Raw genomic sequence first — 23,279 nt, forward strand, 5'->3', positions numbered from 1 at the left:
ATGAATACTTTGTTTTTCATTCTTCATCTGCTCATTCTAGCAGGTAAGAACCTAACTTTAAAACTTTAAATGTGTGTAGATAACCTGCATAGACATATGCATTCATATTTGAATTAGCTTTCGTGTTTCAAGTAAAGTTTAGTTTGAAAAAGTTAGAAAAGAAAACACTAACCCTTCTCTTTATTAATTTTGATCGATGAAACTGCTCCTGGGTCATTGTAAGCTGATCCAATTCAACAAACATAACTAATGAGCCAATTTTGCCTGTTGGTCTCCATATGCTGAAGTCCCCTGCAGAATTATGTTCAGGCGATTCCTTAGTTTAGCGAGTTAAACGACTGGAGAATTCAACTGCTCAATCAACGTGTCGCTGTAAAATGACCTCCGTTTCAAGGTCAGCTGAAATTTGAAAGAGGATCCTGCTCTAGCTTGTGACGGATATGCTGCAGAGAGGATATGTCTATAAACGTCGCCTTTACTGGGGGGCCTTCACATGCGTTTGAATGCAGTGTAGCCAAATTTAGACTCCAGACCCGACACAGTGAATAGACACGGTTATATATACACACGGTGCATTTTAACGACAGCATACATGTTTGTGAACATGTGCTTGAATGCAGTTCACACACACACACACACACACACACACACACACACACACACACACACACACACACACACACACACACACACACACACACACACACAGAGACGTCATACACCTGTAGTATGACACTATCACTATCGCATCTATTTCCAGCTCATGGTAACTCAATTCATCTCAAGTACCACATGTTCTTAAAGGAATATTCTACTTTGGCACAACATAAGTTTTTTCCAACACACTCCACAACACTGAAGGGTCAGACACCTTCTCCCCCTAAAAAGAGTAATTTCACTATCCAAATGCTGCCAAAACAAATAACCCACTGTATCTGAACACCTGTACCTGCCGTGTGTTGTTTGTTTTAGGGGCCGCCTGGTGCTCCTCTGATGAGACAAAGCTAGTTAAGATTCTCTTCAACGGTTACAATAAGGTTGTCCGTCCTGTCAACCACTTCAAGGACCCGGTGGTTGTTACTGTGGGCCTCCAGCTCATCCAGCTCATCAGTGTGGTGAGGACTCATGTCACACTCATATCAAACCTCCTGCAATATTAAGATTCACTGTCACATCCACTGTCTGAATACGTTCCTCTGCATCCACAGGACGAGGTCAACCAGATCGTAAGCAGCAATGTGCGACTGAAACAGGTTCGGTTAATATATTCTCAAAAATTAAAAAAAATATTATTATGCTTCTAACTATTCATCAATGCCTAGACATTAATTATTTGTGTCATGCTCAATATAGACTTGAAGAGTTACAAAAAAATACTGATAAGTCATGAAATTAAGCATAACAACTAATGTAAAACCACAATATTGAGCTTTTTGATTGATTGCATTAAAATGCATTGCATTTTTTTGTGCCATCTTATCTATCGAGGCTTAAGTCAAAGTTGCGCATCCTGGTCATCTGCTCCACTGATGTTTCTATTTCTCCTCATGAAGACCTTTGTCATGAGGAGACAAGCTTGAACTGATGTTCAAGCTAAATCAGTAACATTTAGTAAGATTATGATAAAAGATACGAGCTGCATCATTCAGCCTTGAGTTTGAAAAGGTCACAGATGATATTTAGGATAAGCCCTATTTTAAATTAAATTATAATCTTCTCTATATGATATGTCCCCACTGGTTGTATATATGTGTGTATGGTGTTTTCAGCTCTTATTGTTTTTAATGAAATAATAATGATTGTGATACCTGATTTACTATCTGTTGCTCTGCTTGTGTTTTCTCAGCAATGGAAAGATGTGAACTTGCAGTGGAACCCGGAGGATTACGGGGGCATCAAAAAGATCAGAGTTCCCTCCACTGACATTTGGCGGCCTGACCTGGTGCTCTACAACAAGTATGTCACCGGGCTATATTTGATCCGTGTCCTGTGGGTCTTTGTTTTCGTTTTTTCCAAAATCCAGTCTCTTTTCATTACGATAAGCTTTACGTGACCAGAAGCATCCAAACAATCAGCCCACCTGTCAGCGATGTTTCTGAATCACACTTTCCTAGGCTCCAGTCTGGAGCGTGTGAAGGCTCAGATTTCATCAGGCTAAATCTGGCCTCTGTATTGCACCCTCCCCCCCCCCCCGATCACCCTCCTTCCCAGTACCATATGCTGCATCTTACACACTGCTGTTTTTCCCTGACAACTAGCTCCACTGCCACAACAACTTGTGCCGTCCTGAGTGCTGGTTGGCTGGGCAGTGTGACAGCAGCGGCAGCCCACCCTCCGGCACTGACATGTCCCCCCACGTTAACATTTAACTTACTGCCGTCCCCCCATGTTGATGATGCTGCCTGTGTCTCCCTGTGCCCGCAGTGCTGACGGTGACTTTGCCATCGTGCACCAGACCAAAGTGCTGCTGGAGTACACCGGGATGATCACGTGGAACCCACCTGCCATCTTCAAGAGCTACTGTGAAATCATCGTGCTGCACTTCCCCTTTGACCTTCAGAACTGCAGCATGAAGCTGGGAACCTGGACCTACGATGGAAACCTAGTCGTCGTCAATCCTGTAATTCCCGTCACACACATGTCTCAAAGGGAGAAGCTCTATATGTTGGGAAACACACATATTCTCATTCTGGTGAAATAGATGAGAGGATTCACACCACTCTCATATCTGTCATTTAAGATGATTGAACTAGTTGAAGCTGAGCCCAACATTTTAATCATCACTTTAACAATCCAGTACCCTTGAAATGCTAGATGAACGCAAAAAAAAGTTTAGAAAAAAAAGCACTCGTATAAGAAGTGGCACTAAAGAGCAACTTTTCTGAATTAATTAACAAATCGCTGTCAACATCAGAGGGCGTCGCCTAAACAGGTCTATTAAATAAAGGTGGCAAAATATACAACAGAGATGGCTAAACTCTCCTAAAACCCCTCATGAGGCTAAATGCAGCAGCCTATTAGCTTTTCCTGCCAGCTCCTTGGTAAAATGTGCAAAGAGTGTCAGAGTGAGCAAATCAATGTGAGTGTTGGTATGTTTCTATCAAGTAACAGAACCGAAACTGAAATAGAAAAAAATAACTAAAAGTATACAAATATCTCAGGATGGGAAAAAAAAGGGCCATTGCCTACACATAGAGGATTCAAAAGAAAACACTTTTGAAATAACCAACATGTAAAAACAGCAAATTCCAGTTTTGTGGGGAAATATATTTTTTATTTACCATTGGACCAAGGCAGGTTACCTTTCACCTGTTGTTAAGCTAACCTAGGCGAACCGTCTTGCAATTGCAGCAACGGAGTGGTTTCAATCTTCTCCCCTATTCCTCAGCAAAAAACACAATGAGTGTATTTCTCATTATGTACAGCTAACTATATTAATAATAACTATTCCATCACCCATTAAAATAGTGTATTGTGAAAAACCAATGGTTTAACATGATGCCACATTATCTCTGAGCAAACGTCGTGAAGCATTTGGAACAATCCTTCATCAGGGAGTGTGGGATGTGGACACACAACAAACACAGTTTCCATTTCCCTAATAAACAACCCTTTGAACCCACAGAGTACAAAATCAGCTTAAGGGAACTGTCACCAGGCACAATCCCCCCCAAAACAAATGTAATCTCTTTAGCATTTTACAGAGAGATTAGTGCAATCACATCTACAGGTAACAAGATTATAAACAGGAGAACATTTTTATTTTTAAGAGGAAAACAGCCAACTTGAACTTTAAAGAATCATCCTAAATTCGCTCCCTGTTTATTGTTTCTTTTTATCAGGACAGTGATCGACCAGACCTCAGTAACTTTATGGAAAGTGGAGAGTGGGTGATGAAGGACTATCGGGGCTGGAAGCACTGGGTCTACTACGCCTGCTGCCCAGAGACACCTTACCTGGACATCACCTACCACTTCCTCATGCTGCGGCTCCCTCTGTACTTCATTGTCAACGTCATCATCCCCTGCATGCTCTTCTCCTTCCTGACCGGCCTCGTCTTCTACCTTCCCACTGACTCTGGTATGTTGACAGAGCTGCCGTTTTCAACTTTGTTTTCTTTCACAGGGATATGAAGTTATCGATTGGTAGTGCGATTATGACATTATGTCTCCCAGATCTGCACAAATGCTTTATAGCTTCTTCCCTGACACGTACCACATCCTTCCACCATGTTGAGTGGTCATTCGTTGTACACTTTTTGTGTATTTTTGCTTACGAACAAACCAAGATACAAATAAACACACAGGGGCGAAAGCATAACCTCATTGGAGAAAGTCATAACAACAAACCCATAAGGGTAAAATGGGATTAAACTGTCCACGATCCTCCTTCCTGAATAGACAATATTATATAAGGCACAGCTCTCCCTCTTTGTTGATATTTAATATCTTGTGTCTTCTTATGCACACACAGATATTTTTGCAGGATGTCATAAATTGCATCTATTGCTTGTAAATCTCATTGTCTCTGAGCCAGTTATTCATCCTGTAGCAATTTATTTCTGTACTTTCCAGTTCATAAGATACAGGTTATGTAACATCTGATATAACCAGGCTGTGCTTGATTTGGCTTTATATTCTCCAGTTGTTTACAAGAACTGAAGGGAATATGTTCTATGAAAGTAAGAGTTTTAAGACAGGATTGACACCACGTCCAACAGACAGTTGGCTTAGCTTATAGCACAAACACTAAAAACAGAGAAACTGCGAGTCCTAACCAGGGTAATTTAATTTACCTACAATCCCCTGTACACCTCAGTGATGGCTCATTTCTTTATTATCAATGTGTTCTTGATACTCACTGATAACATGTTCGACAAACCCTCGTCTTTAATGGAGCCCGTCACTCTCAGTTGTATTTACACTGGCTCCAACAGGAACTGCACCGCTCTTGTGCACATCTGGCCGCGTTCCCAGTGTGCAGGTCTGCCTCATTACCCAGAGTCCCTCTGTGCTGTCATGTCTGAGAAGCAGGCCTTTGCTTTAATGTATAATACATCACTTGATCCCTGTTTCTGATATGGCCGCTGACAGGATGGTGTACAGCTGAAGGAGAAGCTTGTGCCAAAAGAAACTCTCTCAGGGATAACAGCTCTTACCGAGCAACAAAAACAACATGTCTCTCCTTTTACGTGTTTGAAATGGTGTCAGAATCTGTTTACCTCCTCTTTTGTTGGTCAGGTAAAAAAAAAAAAGTAGCCTCTCAGTCTTTAAACATGATTTGCTTGTGTAGGTGCACAGTGCCGTTATTGTGTTTTTAGAGGTGGACTTATTGAATGATGGGGAAAGTATATATTGTATGTACCATACTCATATAAACCAGGCTCGTGTAAACAGCTCTCCCATGTGGCAGCGTAATAATGAGATTGGATGTTGGAGGCGCCCTGAGAAAACTGAGAATACCGTTTGATGTGACTGCTCCACATTTTCTACTCCATTTTCACAATTACTTCAAAATGTCGTTTTAAGCTCAGACGCTGCAAAGAAAACACTCAGAATGTCTTATTGAATAAGAATAAGAATAAGAATAGGATAAGGATAAGAATAAGAATAAGAATAAGAATTAGAATAAGAATAAGAATAAGAATAAGAATAAGAATAAGAATTAGAATAAGAATAAGACTTTAATCTATTGGACTTTTCACAAAGATTATGAAGTGAAAGCTTTTTATTTTAGATAGCTAAACATTAAAATAAAATTCATATAGGGATGCAAACCTTTTAAAAGTGTTTTAAGAGGCGATTAAAAAGCAGGAACAGATGTAACATGTCTGATCTCAGCTGGTAAGTCGTTCCAGAATTTGGGAGCAAAAAGCATGATCCCCTTTAGTCACTAGTAGGGCTCTGAGAACTACCAGACATCAATAAAATCCTAAAATCGATCCAAACACAAACAGGAAGCCAATACATTTTGGAATATAATGTGATGATTATTAATTATAATGATATGTAGGATTTTTAAAGTTCCTGATAAGAAACATTTTCCAATATCAAGTTATGATGTTAACAGAGATGCATTGCTGTGTCTCCCAGGGGAGAAGATGACTCTCAGCATCTCCGTCCTGCTGTCTCTGACTGTGTTCCTGCTGGTCATTGTGGAGCTGATCCCCTCCACCTCCAGTGCTGTGCCGCTCATTGGGAAGTACATGCTCTTCACCATGGTCTTCGTCATCGCCTCCATCATCATCACTGTCATTGTCATCAACACCCACCACCGCTCCCCGAGCACCCACACGATGCCAGACTGGGTCCGCAAGGTGAGTTCAGCTCGGAGCGAGATTGATGACTGATCATTTTGACTGGAGAGCTGAACAACAACAAATGAATCCATCACATTTCCAAGCCTTGGAAAACTAGTCCTAACCATTTTTACTCTGCATTACATCGCCATCTAGTGGCACTAACACAGATTGACGTAGATCAAACTGCTCTGATGATGTACACTCCTTGACAAATGTGTTGATCCTTTGTCTTTTTTTGTCCTGGCAGGTTTTTATTGAAACTATCCCCAACATTATGTTCTTTTCAACGATGAAGCGCCCGGGCAAAGAGAATAAGAATAAAAGCATCTACGGTGCCGACATGGACATCTCCGACATCTCTGGCAACCAGACCACCTCTGTTCCCTACCAGTCGCCCATCACCAAGAACCCTGACGTGCACAGCGCCATCGAAGGGGTCAAGTACATCGCAGAAACCATGAAATCAGATGAGGAATCCAACAATGTGATGAATTGTCGCACACAGAAAACATCTCTAATCTATGAGTGTAGCTTTGCGTGTATTGACATGTTGTCCCTGTTCTTTCCAGGCTGCTGAGGAGTGGAAGTTTGTGGCCATGGTGTTGGATCATATTCTGCTGTGTGTCTTCATGGCCGTGTGTCTCATTGGCACGTTGGGAGTGTTTGCGGGACGTCTCATCGAGCTGAGCATGCTCTGAAGGCTCTCAAGTTTTTCCTGTTTGACCCATGACCAGTTTTCTCGCTCAATGAGAAACAACACCTTTGTTTGTGTTCTGTTCTCTGTGATTTGAAGAATGGAATCTTTTGTCCATGTACAACATTTTTACACTTAGTATGCTAAAGTGCATTTTTTGTCAGACAAGTTTTGCTTTTCTTCTTTTTCTCAAGGAATATAATGTTTGTGTATGATTTAAATGTTTTATTAGATACAATATTTTTTTCCCCTAGACGTACTCATAGGGGACAACTTAATAAAATGGTTTTGTCCATTTTCAGGATGAAATGCATTCTTGATTAGTGACTGCTGCCAAACCCACTTTCCTGACAAGATTGTGACTTAGCACATTTTGTCCCATCATAATCACTTTAATTTAGGTAGGTATAGGACTTTAATTTAGTTTTCACAATGGAGTTAGGGTGTAACAGGCTGATACTTTTACACTCAGGGAAGCTGTTGGACAACAACCGCTCTCTGAAGCACTGACGCCTACTATTTGACATTTAGATAATTATGCAAATATTTGCCATTGCACTTGTAGCTCTTGTTACAACACATGACTGACAGTGAAGGTAGAGAAACAAAAAGAGAGGAAGGATCATTCCTCCTAGAAGTACAGACATGCAGGGAACAGCAACAAAGTAGAATCCGACAGTTAGGATAAGAAGATTATACATACATTGAAAAATATTCTCCTTCAGGGAAACCCTTGTACCTATAGTGTTTTTTAAAGGGTCTTCCTGATAGATCTCAACTCAGTTAGCTCAAGTCCCTCGTAGTCAGAGCTCAGTACAGGTCTGAACACATCCGGAGAACACACCTTGTTTTGGCAATAACTCTTATCATCGCTTTAATTCCTTGTAATCCTACAATTATTAACTTTGGTTTCTACTAATAATAAAAACAAATTTATATAATAGCAGTATTGCTGTATTGGAATTTTTTCTCCAGACCTCCCCAGTGCCATTTAAAACAAGTACAAAAAAGTCAGATCATTTGTATTGACAACACGTCTGGAGCAACTGACACTGTCTGTCCTTAAACAAGGGAAAAGCTCAAGGTAAAAAAGAAGAACAAATTTAAGGAAATGAAGAATTCCAGGAAAAAAACAAACAAAACAAAAGGATAATTTTCCCAGGAAGATCGGACATGCAGTATGTTGAGCAACAGAGTGGATTCAGACAGTTGGGATGAGCAAATAATAAATAAAGTAAATAGGGTCATGAATTGAACATTGGCTGTGACCAAAATCTCACAACTCATTATGAACACACCAGATGCATTTCATGGGGACTATTTCAGATGGCGGTGCCTTTTTGCTTGTTGCCATAGCAGCAACAGTTTTATTATTATTTGACAGTTAGACCATATTTAAACATTGGGGGGGAAGTGTAGTTAATTACTGGTTCAATATAGGCTATACACAATAACCTAAAAGGACATGAGGCAACATCCAATGACATCGCTCAAACTGTCAAACAAACACAGAAAGACAAGGAGGCGTCTGGGATATTTGCATTTGGCTGAGGTTTAAAATAACAAAAACCGCATGTTGAACACACACACACACATGCGCGCGCACGCACACACACACACACACACACACACACACATGCGCGCGCACACACACCCTCAGGGGTGGGAAGGTCCAGCTAACCCCGCCCCCCTGCTCCTCGTTGAAACAGTTGAAACACGTGATTGGTGAAGTTGTGTTGACAAATCTCGGAGTACGGAGATGAAGAGTGAATTCCGAGACACATGAAGGTGTCCTGCGGCCGTGGACCGACTCCAGGGGACAGTTTGGTAGTTTTAAAATAGTTTAGTTTACCAGCTTCGTCTTCAGTCGTCCGCCGGCTGTTAGCCACCAGCTAGCCGGCTAACTGTGCTAGCAGGAGCATGTGAGGGGGGGGGGGGGGGGGCTCCGCCACTGTCACAGAGGTGAGGGTCACTTGAGTAACTTCCGACAACATGGCTGGGGGGGTGGGACCACTCCCAGCAGTTTAACAACCCGTGTGAACGACTCGTTTCGACAGTAAAATGTAAACTCACCGGGATTAACTAAACACGTAAGGCTGCTTGTGAAGTGTCTGTTATCTGTTTACCTTTGAACCTGCCCATGTGAGCACTTGGCAGAGTTTTGGCAGCGGATGTTTCCACCTTTATCCTGACTGCTTCCACTCCTTCACCTTTAGCCCCGAGCCGTGATCAAAACACGACCTCACCGTGAGCTCGACCCGGGGATGATCGGCTGTCACCGGGCAAAGCGCGATGAAGCCCCCGGGCAGCACCTCCACCGCCGCCGGCCTCTTCAACTTCTCCTACCCGGAGGAGGAGGGAGCCATGGATCCGTCGGGTCTCTCCTCCGGCACCATGTCCATCGAGAAGCTCCTGCCGGCTCTGCTGCAGTGCTTCGGGATCATCCTGTGCGGATACATCGCGGGGAGGGCGAGCATCATCACCTCCACCCAGGCGAAGGGACTCGGCAACTTCGTGTCTAAGTTCGCTCTCCCGGCGCTGCTGTTCAAGAACATGGTGCTGCTGGACTTCGGGAACGTGATCTGGTCGTTCCTCTGGAGCATCCTGGTGGCCAAGGTGTCCGTGTTCCTGCTGGTCTGCGTCCTCACGCTGATCGTAGCCAGTCCCGAGAGTCGCTACAGTAAAGCTGGGCTCTTCTCCATATTCGCCACACAGAGCAATGACTTTGCTTTGGGATTTCCTATAGGTGAGTGTCATGGGTTTAGACCTGTCGCCACTAACACTGCCTCTAGTTCACTGCTGCAGCTGAGATCATGTTGTCTCGATGCTTGTTCAGCCATCATAACAGAAGTATAATATTTACACTGTAAACTACCTTTGTTTACCAAAGTTGAGTAAAGGGCTTTCTTCTTTTTATATTTAAACGTGTTTCTTTAGTCATTGAAGGATTTATTCTTTACATCTTTGATCTCTCTCGTACATGCTAATACGTTTTACAAAAACAAAACTATAAATACAAAACTCAGAATATCAGAACAATAAACCCATAAATAAAAGGAATACAGTTTATCGGAAGAATTACCAAGATATGTTAAAACAAATTTGGAGGTGGTGTCTGTGTTTTTTGACCCAAGTAGTATTCATAATCTTGTACACACACACACACACAAACACACACACACACACTTGTGGCTTTGTATGTATGTATACCTCTGATCATGCTTACACTCCACTACCAGTGGTTGAAAAGATAAATGTGCATGATATCCTGGAATAATCTGGCCTGATTGTCAACCTATAAAGAAAAGGATCAGGCCGTGCAATCTTAGAATAAAAATAATATCTGTGATCTAATTCATCAACAGCAATATCCCAAAAGTCCATTGAACATTTTATCTTGGTATAATCTATGGCGGCATCATCCAGAGTTACGCTCATACTCTGTTTACATACTTGTCATGCTTTCTATTATCACATTTAAAAAATGACCCAACCAATGTAAGAATGAATAACTGACAATCATGCAAATTTAAAATGGGAAGGAAATTAATGTCAGAAGATGTTCTTCATTTCTGTTGTGCATGATATATAGCAGCAGCAATTTTAGTAGTAAAACATGCTACTCCTACAGTTTTCACTAAGGGTATTTTATTTACCTTTCACCCCACTGACTAAAACTTAAGCAACTTTATTATAACATTGTCTCTGCTGCAGGAGTCTAGTCTGAGCCAAGTCATCAGGCTTCTGCTCTTTATTTAAATTTATTTAAATTTAAACCTGCAGACTGTTAAGCCAGTCATTGTTTTGCAGTGGCTTGTTTGTTGGTGTTTGTCAAGTCATGTATGCTGCAATTATGATGCAATCAATATATTTTCTTAAAGGGTCTGATATAAAAACCTAATGGTCATAAATGGGGAGGCAAGAGGCTGCATGTGTAATGGTAGCAAATATACTTTGTCATTTATTAATCCACAACATACTGAACCACTCTCCTTCATCTTTATCCCCAGTTGAAGCCCTGTACAAGAACACCTACCCAGAGTACCTCCAGTACATCTACCTGGTTGCCCCCGTGTCCTTGATGCTTCTGAATCCCATCGGCTTTGCCTTCTGTGAGATCCAGAAGTGGAAGGATCAGGGAAACCACCAGCAGAGCAAACTTAAGATAGTGGCACTCGTGGTTTGGCAGGTCTTAAAGAACCCCATAGTGTTCATGGTTGTCATCGGCATTGTCGCCCACTTTGTCCTGCACCAGACAATTCCTGCCTTCATGGCTAACTTCCTGGATGGCTTGGCCAACGCTTTCGGGGGAGCAGCCTTGTTCTACCTGGGTCTGTCCATGGTGGGCCAGCTGGGAAAACTCACCAGATCCACAGTTGTTACACTGATATTACTCATCACCGCAAAACTGTGAGTTAGAAAAATTTCTACACATCTGCGCATGATGGTCGTGACTGTGTGATGACCTTGCATTTTTCTAATGAGACATGTGGTAGACGTGTAGAGAGAGAGTCAGCAGGTGAGAGCTTTGTGAAGATCTCCCAATACATTATTTAGCGTCAATGGTTTAGATGACACAGAGCTTTCTCAGACCACAAGCCTTTCACCAAATGGATAACATGTTATGAGATCTCATGGATGTGCAGCATCATAATAGCTTGTGTATATAAATATTGTAATAGTGCAGCACTTTCACAGAGAGTGTTTACTAACCCCTGGAATAATGGTATATGACACCAGTCTTTTGATGTGGCTTTCAGGTTGCTAATGCCCCTGATTTGTAAGGAGATGGTGGAACTGTTGGACACCAGCAACACCAGCTCGTTGAACCACTCCAGCCTCTCCAATTATGCCTTTCTTTACGGAGTGTTTCCAACCGCGCCGAGTGTGGCTATCTATGCTGTCTATTATAACGCGGAGCTGGAAGTTGTGAGTTGTTCACGTCTACACACCAACCTACTTTCTGCCATTCACATTTTTTTTCTCTGTAGCTCACCATATGTATTATTTTAATTCCTCTGAACAGGTAACCTCCGGGATGGTGATCAGCACTTTTCTCTCAGCGCCGATAATGTATGCGTCTGCCTGGTTGCTCACGATGCAAAGGATGGATCCTCAGGTTCTGATGAATTCACTGCAGAGTGTCAGCTTTGACATAAGCATAGTGAGCTTAGTTTTACTGGTGAGTCACAGGCAGTCCCTTCATCGTGATTTGCACGTGCTTGTTGTTGGGTAATCTTTTCTAACTGACCTTCTATAGTCTGAATTGTAGGTTTATTGTGTTTTATCTCAATTCACACTCGATAGTTTGAGATAATGGGAAAATGCAAGAACATGTTAGATGTTTGTTTGTAACAATGTCAAAGGGTAATGGAAAAAGTCACCATCATTTCAGAGTGCGTGTTAAGGTTTACTGCTGTACACACTTCCTCATTAATGCTCACTTTCAACTCATCTTTTAAGGAACCTGTTGATAAGAAAAGCAGAAGTGAAACATGTTCCTTAGTGTCTTCTGCAGTATCTTGTAATTCAATGGTTCCTCAGTCTTTCTGCTCATCGGATATGTCATCACGTGGAGTAATTCAAACTCTCCTTTGCTTTCAAAGTGAGCAACCAGCCCACAAAGTTACCGTACATATCAGTTGTATTTAGCATCTGTGCTTAAGTTTGTGCTTAAGTAAACGTGAATAATTGGAAATCTGTGCTTTCTTCTGACAGGTGTGGACTATTGCCGTCATGTTTTTAAGTAAGAAATCGAAAAGGCTACCTCAAATTTTCACAGTCAACCTTTTCGTCGCACAAGTGAGCACATTGTCTCTCTCCGTATTTGTTTTATTGCCCATGAATTAATCTAAAAGACTAATAATTGTCATGTATTGGTCTCTAGTTTCTAACTTGTATCGGGATGATCCTGTGGAACTTTGTGGTGAAGGAAAACAACTTCACTGGCCAGGTCCTGACTTTCACATTATTATCTACTTCACTCTACAGTACCTACGTGTGGCCAGGTATGCTTTGAACACACCAATCGTATCACAACAACTCCAACATTAGATGTTGTGTCACTCAAATGGGTTTGTTTTGCTAATGCTGTAATCTGTATGTTGTCGTTTTAGGTTTAATAGCGCTCTCACTCGTGCTCATGAGAAGCTCAGAGGATCTGAAAGTTCCATCAGGTGTTTTGGTAATCGCGGGCTGGGGGTAAGTCCCTTCAAATAGTAATTTGAACAGAAATGAAACTAAATCCCTGATGAAACAACGTTAAATGAACATCTTTACAGTTGTATTGTACCTCCTCTCTCTTAGCTGAAAATGATCAAACACTCATTACTGTTTGTTTCATGTACACAATTCTAGTTCACTTAACAGGTTTTGATACTGTGAGTGACTTCATTGTTGACTTTGTCTTTATATTAACAGGATTCCAGCCTTAGTAACGGCTGGGTTGCTCATTTCTGGGGCAGAAATATCCTACCCGATTGACTCATCATTCTTTTACGGCAGACCACAGGTAACAACATTATGGAAATTATTATCCTGTCATCTGTTGTCTGAGATTTGTGTGGGAACCAACTAAGAATTACAAAAAAAAGTCTGAATGCTACTAATATTTTTGCCAATCGACAGATAATCTGCACAATAGTAGTAGCTTCCCTGAGCATACTGCTGGGAGGCAGCTCGCTTGTTTGTCTTAGTCGAGGAAGCTGGGCACAGGATGACCAAATCCTGGAGGGAAACTCTTCGCTCGATTTGGCAGAGGATCTGGTGATGGAAGTTGAACCCGAGAATCAGAATCCTTTTGAGCCGGTCACCTCGTCAGGAGATCTCAACAGCAACGGCGGTACTTTTCTCTTGTGATTTCTCATCTGCTTCTTCTGGTATGAATGCTGTGTGGTGGAATGCTATCATCAGAACACAGAGTCAGTCTCACGTTTTTCACTTTGTTATCAGCATGCCTCATATGTGACTGTGCACCGCCCCAGCCCATGCCTGATATGATCACCAGCACAAATACGAACAACACACCAGTCAGCCTAACAGGTACGGTATTGAAACACAAATAACATGTATTTCACCACACAACGACCATAACACTTTAATTTGGTTTAAAAAACACACACGATTCAGTATTTTAAATCTATGTTCTGCTGCCCCCCTCAGCTCAGTGTGAGAACAAGTGCGTGTCCACCGACTGCCTGCTCGTCCAAGTGGAAGAGCTCCAACAGGTCGCAGACAGACAAGTGGCTCGTCATGTGCTCTTGTGTCTGCTGCTGACTGTCAGCCTGTTTGCTGTGAGTAAACCACCACCTTTCACTTCCACACATGAAGACCTCTGCATTATTACATCCAGTGCATCACGAGCCAAATCAGACAAATGACTGACCCAGTGTTAATTTCGTTGACGATAACGATAACGAAAAATATTCGTTAACGCCCCTTTTCCCATGACTAAGACGAGACGAAGACGTAACGAAATGGATCTCTGAAAATAAAAACTATGACGAAATCTATTTTAATTTTCGTTAACGAGACGAGACGAAACGAAAATGTTGGCGGATGACTAAGTCACAACAATTTTTAAAAACATAATCGTATCAGGCCGTCATGAAGTACCTGGAGCGGCGAGTGTCTGTGTGTGTGTGCGTGTGTGTGTGTGTGTGTGTGTGTGTGTGTGTGTGTGTGTGTGTGTGTGTGTGTGTGTGTGTGTGTGCTCCCAGATGCGCTCCGGTCCCGCGGCTCCGCCCCCTGCCGCAGCGCACTCGCTCAGAGAGACAGTGAGATCAGAGCTCGTTCACATGCCGGTCACTGACTGACCGGCTGCTTCTTAACTATGGAAACAGTGAAAACACGGAGTTTCTCTGGTCTCAGCTGCTCTGAGATCAGCGCCGCAGCCTCTCGATCAGAGCAGAAGCTGCAGTTGGTTTATACCGAGCTTCACTGTCCGCCTCCAGTCTGATCTGCTTTCACTTTTTGTTTTCACATTTCGCCAACTAAAATATATAGGCTGCAGCTATATGTTTTTATTTATTTAAAAATAGGGTACTTCTTATTTCATACATTTCCCACAAATATGGGGATGACTCAAATAACCCTACATAGTTCTGCGTTAAATTTATTTCAAAGTAGGCCTACACTTGCCTGTGTATTTTCTTCTCCTCTTCATAAGCATTTGGTGTTTCCCTTTGTTGTAACAGGTAAAAATAAATAAAATGTCATCAGTTTTCTTTATTGTTGTTCTATAATTTCATAAATGCAATAATCTACATATTAGTATCGTATAACTTTATATAAAATTTTATCAGCTTTGTTTTCAAATATGTTTTGCGGCTCCAGACAAATTTTATTTGGGGGAAGAGGGGGCAAAATGGCTCTTTTGATAGTAAAGGTTGCTGACCCCTGCTAAAGACCTATAGGAGGGACATCTAATGGACAACCTAAGTACTGCAAGCTAGACTAGTATGCAGTTGTAGACACAACACCGGGGGTCCCTGGACCTGAGAAGGGAAGATAAGGAGTTTAATGTGGCTATTAAATGTGACTAAAACTAGACTAAAATGTAATTTGTTTTCGTCGACTAAAACTAGACTAAAATGTAATTCGTTTTCGTCGACTAAAACTAGACTAAAACTAAGAAGGATAAAAATGACTAAAACTAGACTAAAACTAATATGCATTTTCGTCAAAAGACTAAGACTAAGACTAAATCAAAAATAGCTGCCAAAATTAACACTGGACTGACCTTTGTAATTTCTACCCCCCCTGTCAGTATCAGAGGAAGATTTCTCCAAATAAACCTGTTCAGAAATAAGAGATGCAATAATAGACTAGCATTACAATATGTGGTTTTGAGAATCTGAAAAAATGTTTGAAAATATTCCCCCCCCCCAATACATTTTCTTAATTTCTGCTTTGACAGAACTTGTCCAGCTGCCTGTGGTTACTCTTTTACGTTGTTCCTGGTAGACTCTACTTGGAACTGCAGTTCTTCTGTGCTGTGGCCAACTATGGACAGGTCTGGCTCCAGTTAATGCATTACCAAGAATATGAGTGTGTGTTGTTGCACCATACCAGCGTCAAAATATTATTTCTGTTTCTAGGGTTTCCTCTCCTTTGCTCTATTTGGGCTGGACAAGAATTTGATTATATTACCATTTAAAAAGAGGTAAAGAATATTAATCTTCCCAAACTCTCACACTCTACATACATTTGTCAGGCAATGCATATGTATACATTACATGTACTTACTGTATTATAAAGTGTATTGTTAACATGCCTTTCAATTATTTTTGTGAATTTTTTTTTGAGGTTATATAAACTGTGGTATGGAAGGAAGCGAGAGCAGCCGCTGCAGACGGATTTACCTGAGGAAGTCAGGATGACCTGCACCAAGTTCACCAAGTACCACAAGGACCAGTGTTGTCATGACATTGTTAAAAAGAGAAGGTGAGAGCACACATGAGCTGCTGTCAGACATGCACTTAACACCGGGATTTGTCCTGTAATTTCCCAGGGGGCCTGTTTGTAAATACGCAAATACCCATTTCAGTTGCTTCTGACATTTTACGGCACTTTTCTTGCCAGGTTCCTGGTAAAAAGTCCGGTAAATGTCAGTGAGCCCATGTGAAAATACAAAATGTTGAGATGTGAAAAGCAAACTCCTTAGAATTCCTTATCTCGACATTTTCTGAATTAATGTATTCCCTGGTATAATTCACAAACCACAATATTTAAAAAATCAACGACTGTCTTTGGCTCTGTCTTCTTTATACTCTGCGTCTTATAGCCACCTGTAAACAAAAAAAAAGTGAACCAACATTTGGTTGAATGCTCCTTTTGACTTTCAGGTGTGGGAAGAGGGCTACAGTTGACTGTTTTCTCGGGTGTGAACTTGTGGAGTGGCTTCAGCAGGTCGGCTTGGTTCAGGACCCTGGCGAGGCGGGGCTCTACGGGATGCAGCTCCAGCAGGGCGGCGTGCTCCAGCACATCAGGCAGGAATACGACTTCCAAGACAGCCAACTGCACTACCGCTTCATAAAATAAGACAGAAAGATCAGGGTTAACGGTTCTTATATCTCAAACTTCTGATCATAGAAGTGAGGTGGAGGAATGACACTGATCTTTTAAGAGTGCACACTGGAAAGTCAGCTTGCAGTGCCAGATCCTGGCCTGCACCCAACAGCACAGTGGGGTGTTGAAACAGACATCAGATTGTGATCTTTAGTGTCACATGAGTGCAACGTGCGTGAAACTGAAGGGCCAAGCCACTATGCATTACCTGAAGTTGGTTTTGAAGGGAACCACAAATTAAAGGTTCAGTGTGACGGATTCAGTTTCATCTTAACGGGTGACATAAAACATGAAAGGGCCACCTTTAAACAAAAGTTTAACATGTAACCCTAAACTCTCTAGTTTAATTTGTGAAATATGGAACTGCAGCACTGTTGTCAATCAGGGCGGGAACACGAGCTGTCAGATGATCACACTTGCATAGAAAGCTCCATGTTTTGTCATAAAATCTAAGTAGTTGAAACTGGGAGGAACAGAAGTGACAGTTAAAATCACTTGTGTGGAAAAACTAGAGCTCTAGTTTAGTCCAGGAAATCGCTCTTTAAATTCGAACAAATCTCTAAAACAGAACAGAACAGATGCTCCTCACATTCTCAAATTTTAAGTTAATATTTGCTCTTCACTGGTTGATCATTTACATATCTGTGTTCCTGACTCTTGAGGTGATGTCACTACAGCCTTTAATCTGCAGTAAAGTTTTGTTTTGTTTGAAATTTTAACGTAACTAACTACAAGACTACTAGACTGAAGGTGTTTGCACTTAACAGGCCGATTTTCAAGATAAGCATTTCTAATCCTTTGGGGTGGAACAAGACTAGAACATTTTTAATGTAGTAAGTACACTGGAATTTACAGTACTCAAATTTTATGGCATTATGTGAGCAGTAATCCACAGGGGGGTGCAGGTAAAAACTCCTGAATCAGTATTTCCTCTATGTATACACCTCAGATTTTATTTTTGCTTTCCTACCAAAGATACTCGCCAAGGAAAAAAGGGAAAGATGTGGTTTTTTAATTCTAGTTCATTTTTATATTTTTTTCTAGTCAGTTTAATGTATGATTAACTTTTGTTTCCCCAGTTATTCTTAACTGGAAATGTATGATTAATCTCAAATAATGTTGCTTTGCTCACCTACAGCTTAGCATGACTCTGCACTGATATATAACAGGGATTGTGTGTGAGCAGTGCACAGTCACACACAGTTCCAAAAAACAAGCAACCACTTTGAACATCTAAAATAAACATCCTCTGTATTTCCATTGCCTTGTTATATCCGTTAAAAGTTTTAATAACAAGAAGCGCAAACAATATTTCAAGAAATTACAAAGGCCATTATCATTTTTACATGGACTATATATGAACCTGGAGATCTCAGGAAAGTTGCTTTAGTAGGAGCTGCTATAATTCAAAGTTTCACTCAGGTTCATATATATATATTTTTAATGCTGTTAGAAACTTGTTTTTATTTTTTAAGTGCAACTATTTGAGTTTATTACTAACTCAATCAAACATGTTGGTCTTTTAATAAAAACATTTAATTTACTGTTGAGCACACAATGTCTGTCAAAGGCTGAATGTTTGAGATTTTTATTTATTTAAAAATAAAATTTACAACTGAACCCTAAAATCGTGTACCTTGTCATCTGTGCATGAATGTCATTAGAATATTGAGTCCATTCTGTACAACATTTTACTGCCTGAATATCCAAGGCTGCTTATTTTGTTTTGTACAATGTTGTTATTTGATTATGTAAGCATGATGTTTGAATTTGGACCAGACTGAAAGGCACAAACCACACTATTGTCACCCTTGAGAAGTGGTATGAGGTTAAGTCTCAGGCTTTTCAGCTCTTGGTGTACGCAGCCATCTCCGCCTGGACAGAGTTCGGGAACAGATTTGCGAAAAGATCAGGCTGCTCAACACCATGTGAAAGAATCTTCTCCATCTGTGACATGTTCTCCTTTTCCAGCTGCCTCATCGACTCTGTGATCTTCTTTCCTCTTTCCTTTAAAAGTCAAAGAGAAGATGATTACATTTTATGCAGATCGTGACCACGCTGAACTTATCGACACATGTAGGCAAACTACAGGCTTGAAGTAAGTTGTTGAACCTTGTGAGAGTCGATGATGGCGGTCACCACTTGGTGTTTGACAAACAGTTCGTGTTTGCGGTTGGGTTTGCTCTGAAAGCGCGGTATCTTCTTCACAGGATCATCTGGGCCGTAACTGGGAGAAGTCGTCTCCTTCAGCTGATTGGTGTGTTTCACAAAGATAAAAGGCTTGAATACAGACCTGTAAACACAAATGTCATAAGTAAATCATCACAAACTGCAGTAAAACAAAATACATAAAGACGTCTCACCAGCTGAGGTGATTCCAAGTTCCTTACCTTTCAGGGTCTGGAGTGGCTGTAAAATAGTGAACCCCTGGCAGAGCAGGATTGGTGGGGATCACAGACACCATACTTCCTGTAGTCATGAACGTCCCCTCCATGTTGATGCCACTGTCTTTATCCCTCAGGATGCCCATCATCGTCTCAGCTGTGATGTGGCCTTCAGGAAATAAAACCAGCACATTCATAAACATAGATTTGCCTGATACAGTCCCACAATTCCACTATGAAGGAAAAAAGAATTACATGAGTCTAACTTAATAAATGTAGAAATATATAAATAAATATATTTAGTGAATTAATAAAAAAGCTGAAATAAATGAATACAGAGATGTATAAATAAAGTCATATAGAAAATAGAAAAAAATTGTATAAATATAGAAATAAAACCATTTAAAAATGTACCAATACAGAAATAAAAGAAGTGTAGAAATATGTCAATGATAAATCAATTTAAAAAAGGACAAAAATCAACATAAATAAATGCAGAAATGTAGAAACACCTACAAATGTATAAATATATTTAAAAAATGAACGAACAAAAACCTGAAATAATTACATGTAGAAATGCAGAAATAATCTCTTGAATCAATTGAATCAGATCTTTATTTTTTTTTATCTGTATTGTATTTCTGCATTAATTTATATTTATGTCGTTTTTTGGCCCTTCATATTCCACAGTGAAGTGCACACTACAAACCTTGGCTCTTTTCCAACAACTTCTTCCCCTCACAGTAGCGGCTCCCTGAGGCCTCAATTCTGGCCGTGGTCATGTACGAGAAGACTGTGGCGAAGTTGAACTCAGACTCTCCGTCCCACCAGCCTTTGCTTCGTGCATATTCCCTCAGTTCTGGATGTTCCTTGTCTATCTTAGACTTTATGCCATACTGGTTGGAGATGTTGCGATATCCACCTATGACAAAAAAGGTAAAATGTAAGGATCAGTCATCCAAATAAATACACACATTTAACATGTACTTACCAGTGGTCCTGGTGGTCAAACTATCTGATGGAGATACTTGTATACACTATATATGCTGTGTACTTGGCATTAGTGCATCAACTTCTCTCCACTGAATACCATTCTAGTTTATAAAAAATCGAATCATTCCATCACTAGTTTAGATTTGAAGCAACACTATGTAACTTTAAGTGAACAACAGCGCCCTCTGCAGCAACATGTGGTGATTAATTCTGTTGAGCTCTTGGGTTTTCATACAGAGAAAAACAAAGATCTTGACCGGAGCTCGGTCTGCGTATATGTTACTATGAAGTTTTCACTTATGATTAGAAAAATTGTAGGCTGAAAAATAAGACATATTTTGAACTCTATTGCAAGAGCAAAGCTGACAGGTGCTGATACCTAGGCTCTTTTTCTGTAGGTCGTTCTCACCTTCCACTCTCTCGGCAGCCCAGTGCTTCCCTGATGTTTCCAGCAGCCAGGCCTCCTTCCTGTCTGAGATGAGGAAGCTGTTGTGGTAGGTGAAGCCGGACTGATCCTCCATGCAAGATCCTCCCTGACCGTATTTCTCCAGCAGCTCAGTTATGACGTCCACCGCTTTCTCGGCCGTGTCGGCTCTCTCAAGTCCGAGCCTGTGTAAATTGCACGGTCACAGCTTTACATGTTTCTCACAAATTTAGTCTGAACTGACAAAAACCATCGTAAGACAAAAACGATTCTGCCTGGTGCTTTGTTTTTAAAGTTGGCTTTGCACCACAAGATTAAAATATTTGGCAGTAGATTATTCAAGACTAATATTCAAGCATTAATTTAAACTGAAACTAGACTTCCTGTATAGAAGTAAAGGATGTTTGTCTTCTTCCAGTTTCTGCGTTTACTCTCTTTTCCATTTGAAAACACTTTGAAACGTGCTATATAAATAAAAAAGCATTATTATATAGTGCATTAGGTATATCACAAATTATAAATAGACAACTCATGTTGTTGCTCTTTACAGTTTTATTGCTGAAGCTTCAAAACCCCCTCACATCTTTTCTCTCATTCAATGTGAGCATCTACCTTGCAACATCCTGTAGCTACTTTAGATATTACTAATGTACGCTAATGTTGGTAGATCTGGTCTGATCCGGATCAATCAGGGGGCAGATCCATGAATTTTGTGAGATGTTTTTCCACATTTTCAGTTTTCTGAGGAAAACACTCATAGATCTTGAGAACAAATATCTAGAAAATACGGATTACTGACATCTATGACAGTGTGAAATTTAAGGAGAGTGTTGGGCCTTAGTGGAGTTATTCAGTCCATTTAGTCCCATTTTAGTTGTCTAATTTTGTGATTCTTGAATCAGTTTTTCTTAATTCCTTTATTCTTATTCGGTTGTTTATTTATTTGTTCTCAGAGCTCTTCTGGAAAAGAGATCTTAACCGTAATTTCCTAATTATGGAGGCGACATGTTGAAATACAAATTAAATACAGATTTTAAGAAGTTTGGCACCAACAAAGGTTTACAACCACTAACAGCTCTACATGTGGTTTACCTGAGAAGATCCATGCCGAGAAGAGCCTCATCACCATCAGCACTCTCTCTGCCCCACACTGCCTCGTTCCCAATGCACACTTGATGCTCATTGGCACCCATCTCCGCCCCCCACAGCCAGGCTGGTCTGCTCAGCACCACTGCATACGTCTCGGCAACCTGGTCGATCTCTATGTACGTACACTTAGTAGACAAACAAGACACAGGGGCAGAAGTCTGTTAATGGTTGTTCGTTGAGGAAACTGAGGGTTGAAGGGCAATAACCAGCTGTCTGTGTGTCACCCACCTCAACCTTCTCCCCTGCATCGTAACATTTGGCAGGAAAATACACCACCTCCTGCACCTCATCACTGGGCCTGTCTGAGTTTTTCCCGAAGATGATGCGCTGTCCCTCAGTGGAGGGGGGCAGAGCCACAAAGGTGTCACAGGAGGACGGCTGCATTGTTTGTTTTCTGTCAGTCTCGAACCTGCTGAGAGGAAACACAGAGAACAGTCCCACTGGTCAGATAACATGTATGACACATGTACAAACTTATGTCTAATGATCACATCTAAAGATCTACTATCTTAGTATAAACTTCCACCGCACTAAAGCACATTATGCAAGGATTTAGGTTCAGATAGAGACCTAAATAATTATATTAACAACAATCCAACAATACAATCTCACCTGTGTCTTCCAGTCAAACCGAACAGTCACTGTCAGTTTCTATTCTCCTATGTGTTACCACGTGACTACTCTCTGATACGGAAGCACTGCCGTCACGTGACCCGGAGGAAGTCGGTTTTGTATTCGTAGAAAGGCGAATGGAAAACTAACATTTGTGCACGTTTCACACTTTTCCCTCACAATTTTTACACACTTATATTTTTTTAAAAATGTACTATATATTCAGTATTATATTTGTGTATTTATCCTGTAATCCAAATGCTGATATTCTTAAACTTTTTAGTATTTGCTTATAAAACAGGTCGGTTTTGCTTTTCTAGCAGTCTTCTGATTATGTAAGAAATAGTTTATATGTTATATGTTTTCCAGTGTAATTTGTATTATAGAAATGTTTGAGATATGTCACATGAATCATATTTATACCTCTTTATCTTCATACACAAAATAAAAACCTGCAGTGTTTTATTAATATATATATATATTTTTACATGTGTAGATCTGTGATACAACTGCAATATAATGCTTTATATATTTATGCATATTACATTAAGTTTCTATAATAAATGCAGAAAACATTTTAATTTGCTTCATTGATTCAGCGGCTCTTCCTGTCTGTAATAACCAACGTGGAACTGACTTCACGCGGCCATGTTT

At 40.7% G+C, this 23,279-nt stretch overlaps 3 protein-coding genes across 4 annotated transcripts; 2 read left to right on the forward strand and 1 right to left on the reverse strand.

The window, feature by feature from the left end:
* Positions 1-6,999, forward strand: LOC133021721 (acetylcholine receptor subunit alpha-like). The gene is made up of 9 exons (XM_061088687.1): positions 1-43; positions 973-1,115; positions 1,209-1,253; positions 1,847-1,956; positions 2,425-2,620; positions 3,843-4,080; positions 6,093-6,316; positions 6,549-6,785; positions 6,871-6,999. Exons 1-9 carry the CDS (start codon positions 1-3, stop codon positions 6,997-6,999), a joined length of 1,365 nt encoding a protein of 454 aa, XP_060944670.1.
* A 1,948-nt stretch (positions 7,000-8,947) lies between these two features.
* On the forward strand, positions 8,948-18,691 carry gpr155a (G protein-coupled receptor 155a). The gene is made up of 16 exons (XM_061087977.1): positions 8,948-9,085; positions 9,212-9,741; positions 11,006-11,405; positions 11,756-11,924; positions 12,022-12,177; positions 12,714-12,797; positions 12,883-13,003; positions 13,112-13,196; positions 13,416-13,506; positions 13,623-13,836; positions 13,947-14,036; positions 14,157-14,287; positions 15,913-16,008; positions 16,094-16,158; positions 16,302-16,439; positions 16,841-18,691. Exons 2-16 carry the CDS (start codon positions 9,288-9,290, stop codon positions 17,034-17,036), a joined length of 2,490 nt encoding a protein of 829 aa, XP_060943960.1. The 5' UTR covers positions 8,948-9,085; positions 9,212-9,287; the 3' UTR covers positions 17,037-18,691.
* On the reverse strand, positions 18,636-22,689 carry scrn3 (secernin 3). 2 transcript variants are annotated; one of them, XM_061087979.1, is made up of 8 exons: positions 22,626-22,689; positions 22,242-22,422; positions 21,957-22,138; positions 20,850-21,049; positions 20,157-20,369; positions 19,454-19,616; positions 19,176-19,356; positions 18,636-19,070 (listed from the first exon to the last, which is right to left on the reverse strand). In XM_061087979.1, the coding sequence occupies exons 2-8, from the start codon at positions 22,395-22,397 to the stop codon at positions 18,909-18,911; spliced, it is 1,257 nt and encodes a 418-aa protein (XP_060943962.1). In that variant the 5' UTR covers positions 22,398-22,422; positions 22,626-22,689; the 3' UTR covers positions 18,636-18,908. The 2 variants fall into 2 exon arrangements, with proteins under 2 accessions (XP_060943962.1, XP_060943961.1); XM_061087978.1 differs by having other exon boundaries at positions 22,242-22,425; positions 22,626-22,679.
* Between the last annotated feature and the right edge of the window lie 590 nt (positions 22,690-23,279).

The sequence above is a fragment of the Limanda limanda genome, chromosome 16 (genome assembly GCF_963576545.1).
Source record: "Limanda limanda chromosome 16, fLimLim1.1, whole genome shotgun sequence".
NCBI classification, from domain to species: Eukaryota; Metazoa; Chordata; class Actinopteri; order Pleuronectiformes; family Pleuronectidae; genus Limanda; species Limanda limanda.

Coding starts and splice junctions, on each gene's coding strand:
- LOC133021721 (XM_061088687.1), top strand. CDS start 1: ATGAATACTTTGTTTTTCATTCTTCATCTGCTCATTCTAGCAG. Junction 44..972: donor TCATCTGCTCATTCTAGCAG/GTAAGAACCTAA, acceptor TGTTTGTTTTAG/GGGCCGCCTGGTGCTCCTCT. Junction 1,957..2,424: donor GACCTGGTGCTCTACAACAA/GTATGTCACCGG, acceptor CTGTGCCCGCAG/TGCTGACGGTGACTTTGCCA.
- scrn3 (XM_061087979.1), bottom strand. CDS start 22,397: ATGCAGCCGTCCTCCTGTGACACCTTTGTGGCTCTGCCCCCCTCCACT. Junction 20,370..20,849: donor GGCTGCCGAGAGAGTGGAAG/GTGAGAACGACC, acceptor TTTTTGTCATAG/GTGGATATCGCAACATCTCC. Junction 19,617..20,156: donor GTTGTTGGAAAAGAGCCAAG/GTTTGTAGTGTG, acceptor TATTTCCTGAAG/GCCACATCACAGCTGAGACG.
- gpr155a (XM_061087977.1), top strand. CDS start 9,288: ATGAAGCCCCCGGGCAGCACCTCCACCGCCGCCGGCCTCTTCAACTTC. Junction 13,837..13,946: donor AGATCTCAACAGCAACGGCG/GTACTTTTCTCT, acceptor CTTTGTTATCAG/CATGCCTCATATGTGACTGT. Junction 16,440..16,840: donor GACATTGTTAAAAAGAGAAG/GTGAGAGCACAC, acceptor TTTGACTTTCAG/GTGTGGGAAGAGGGCTACAG.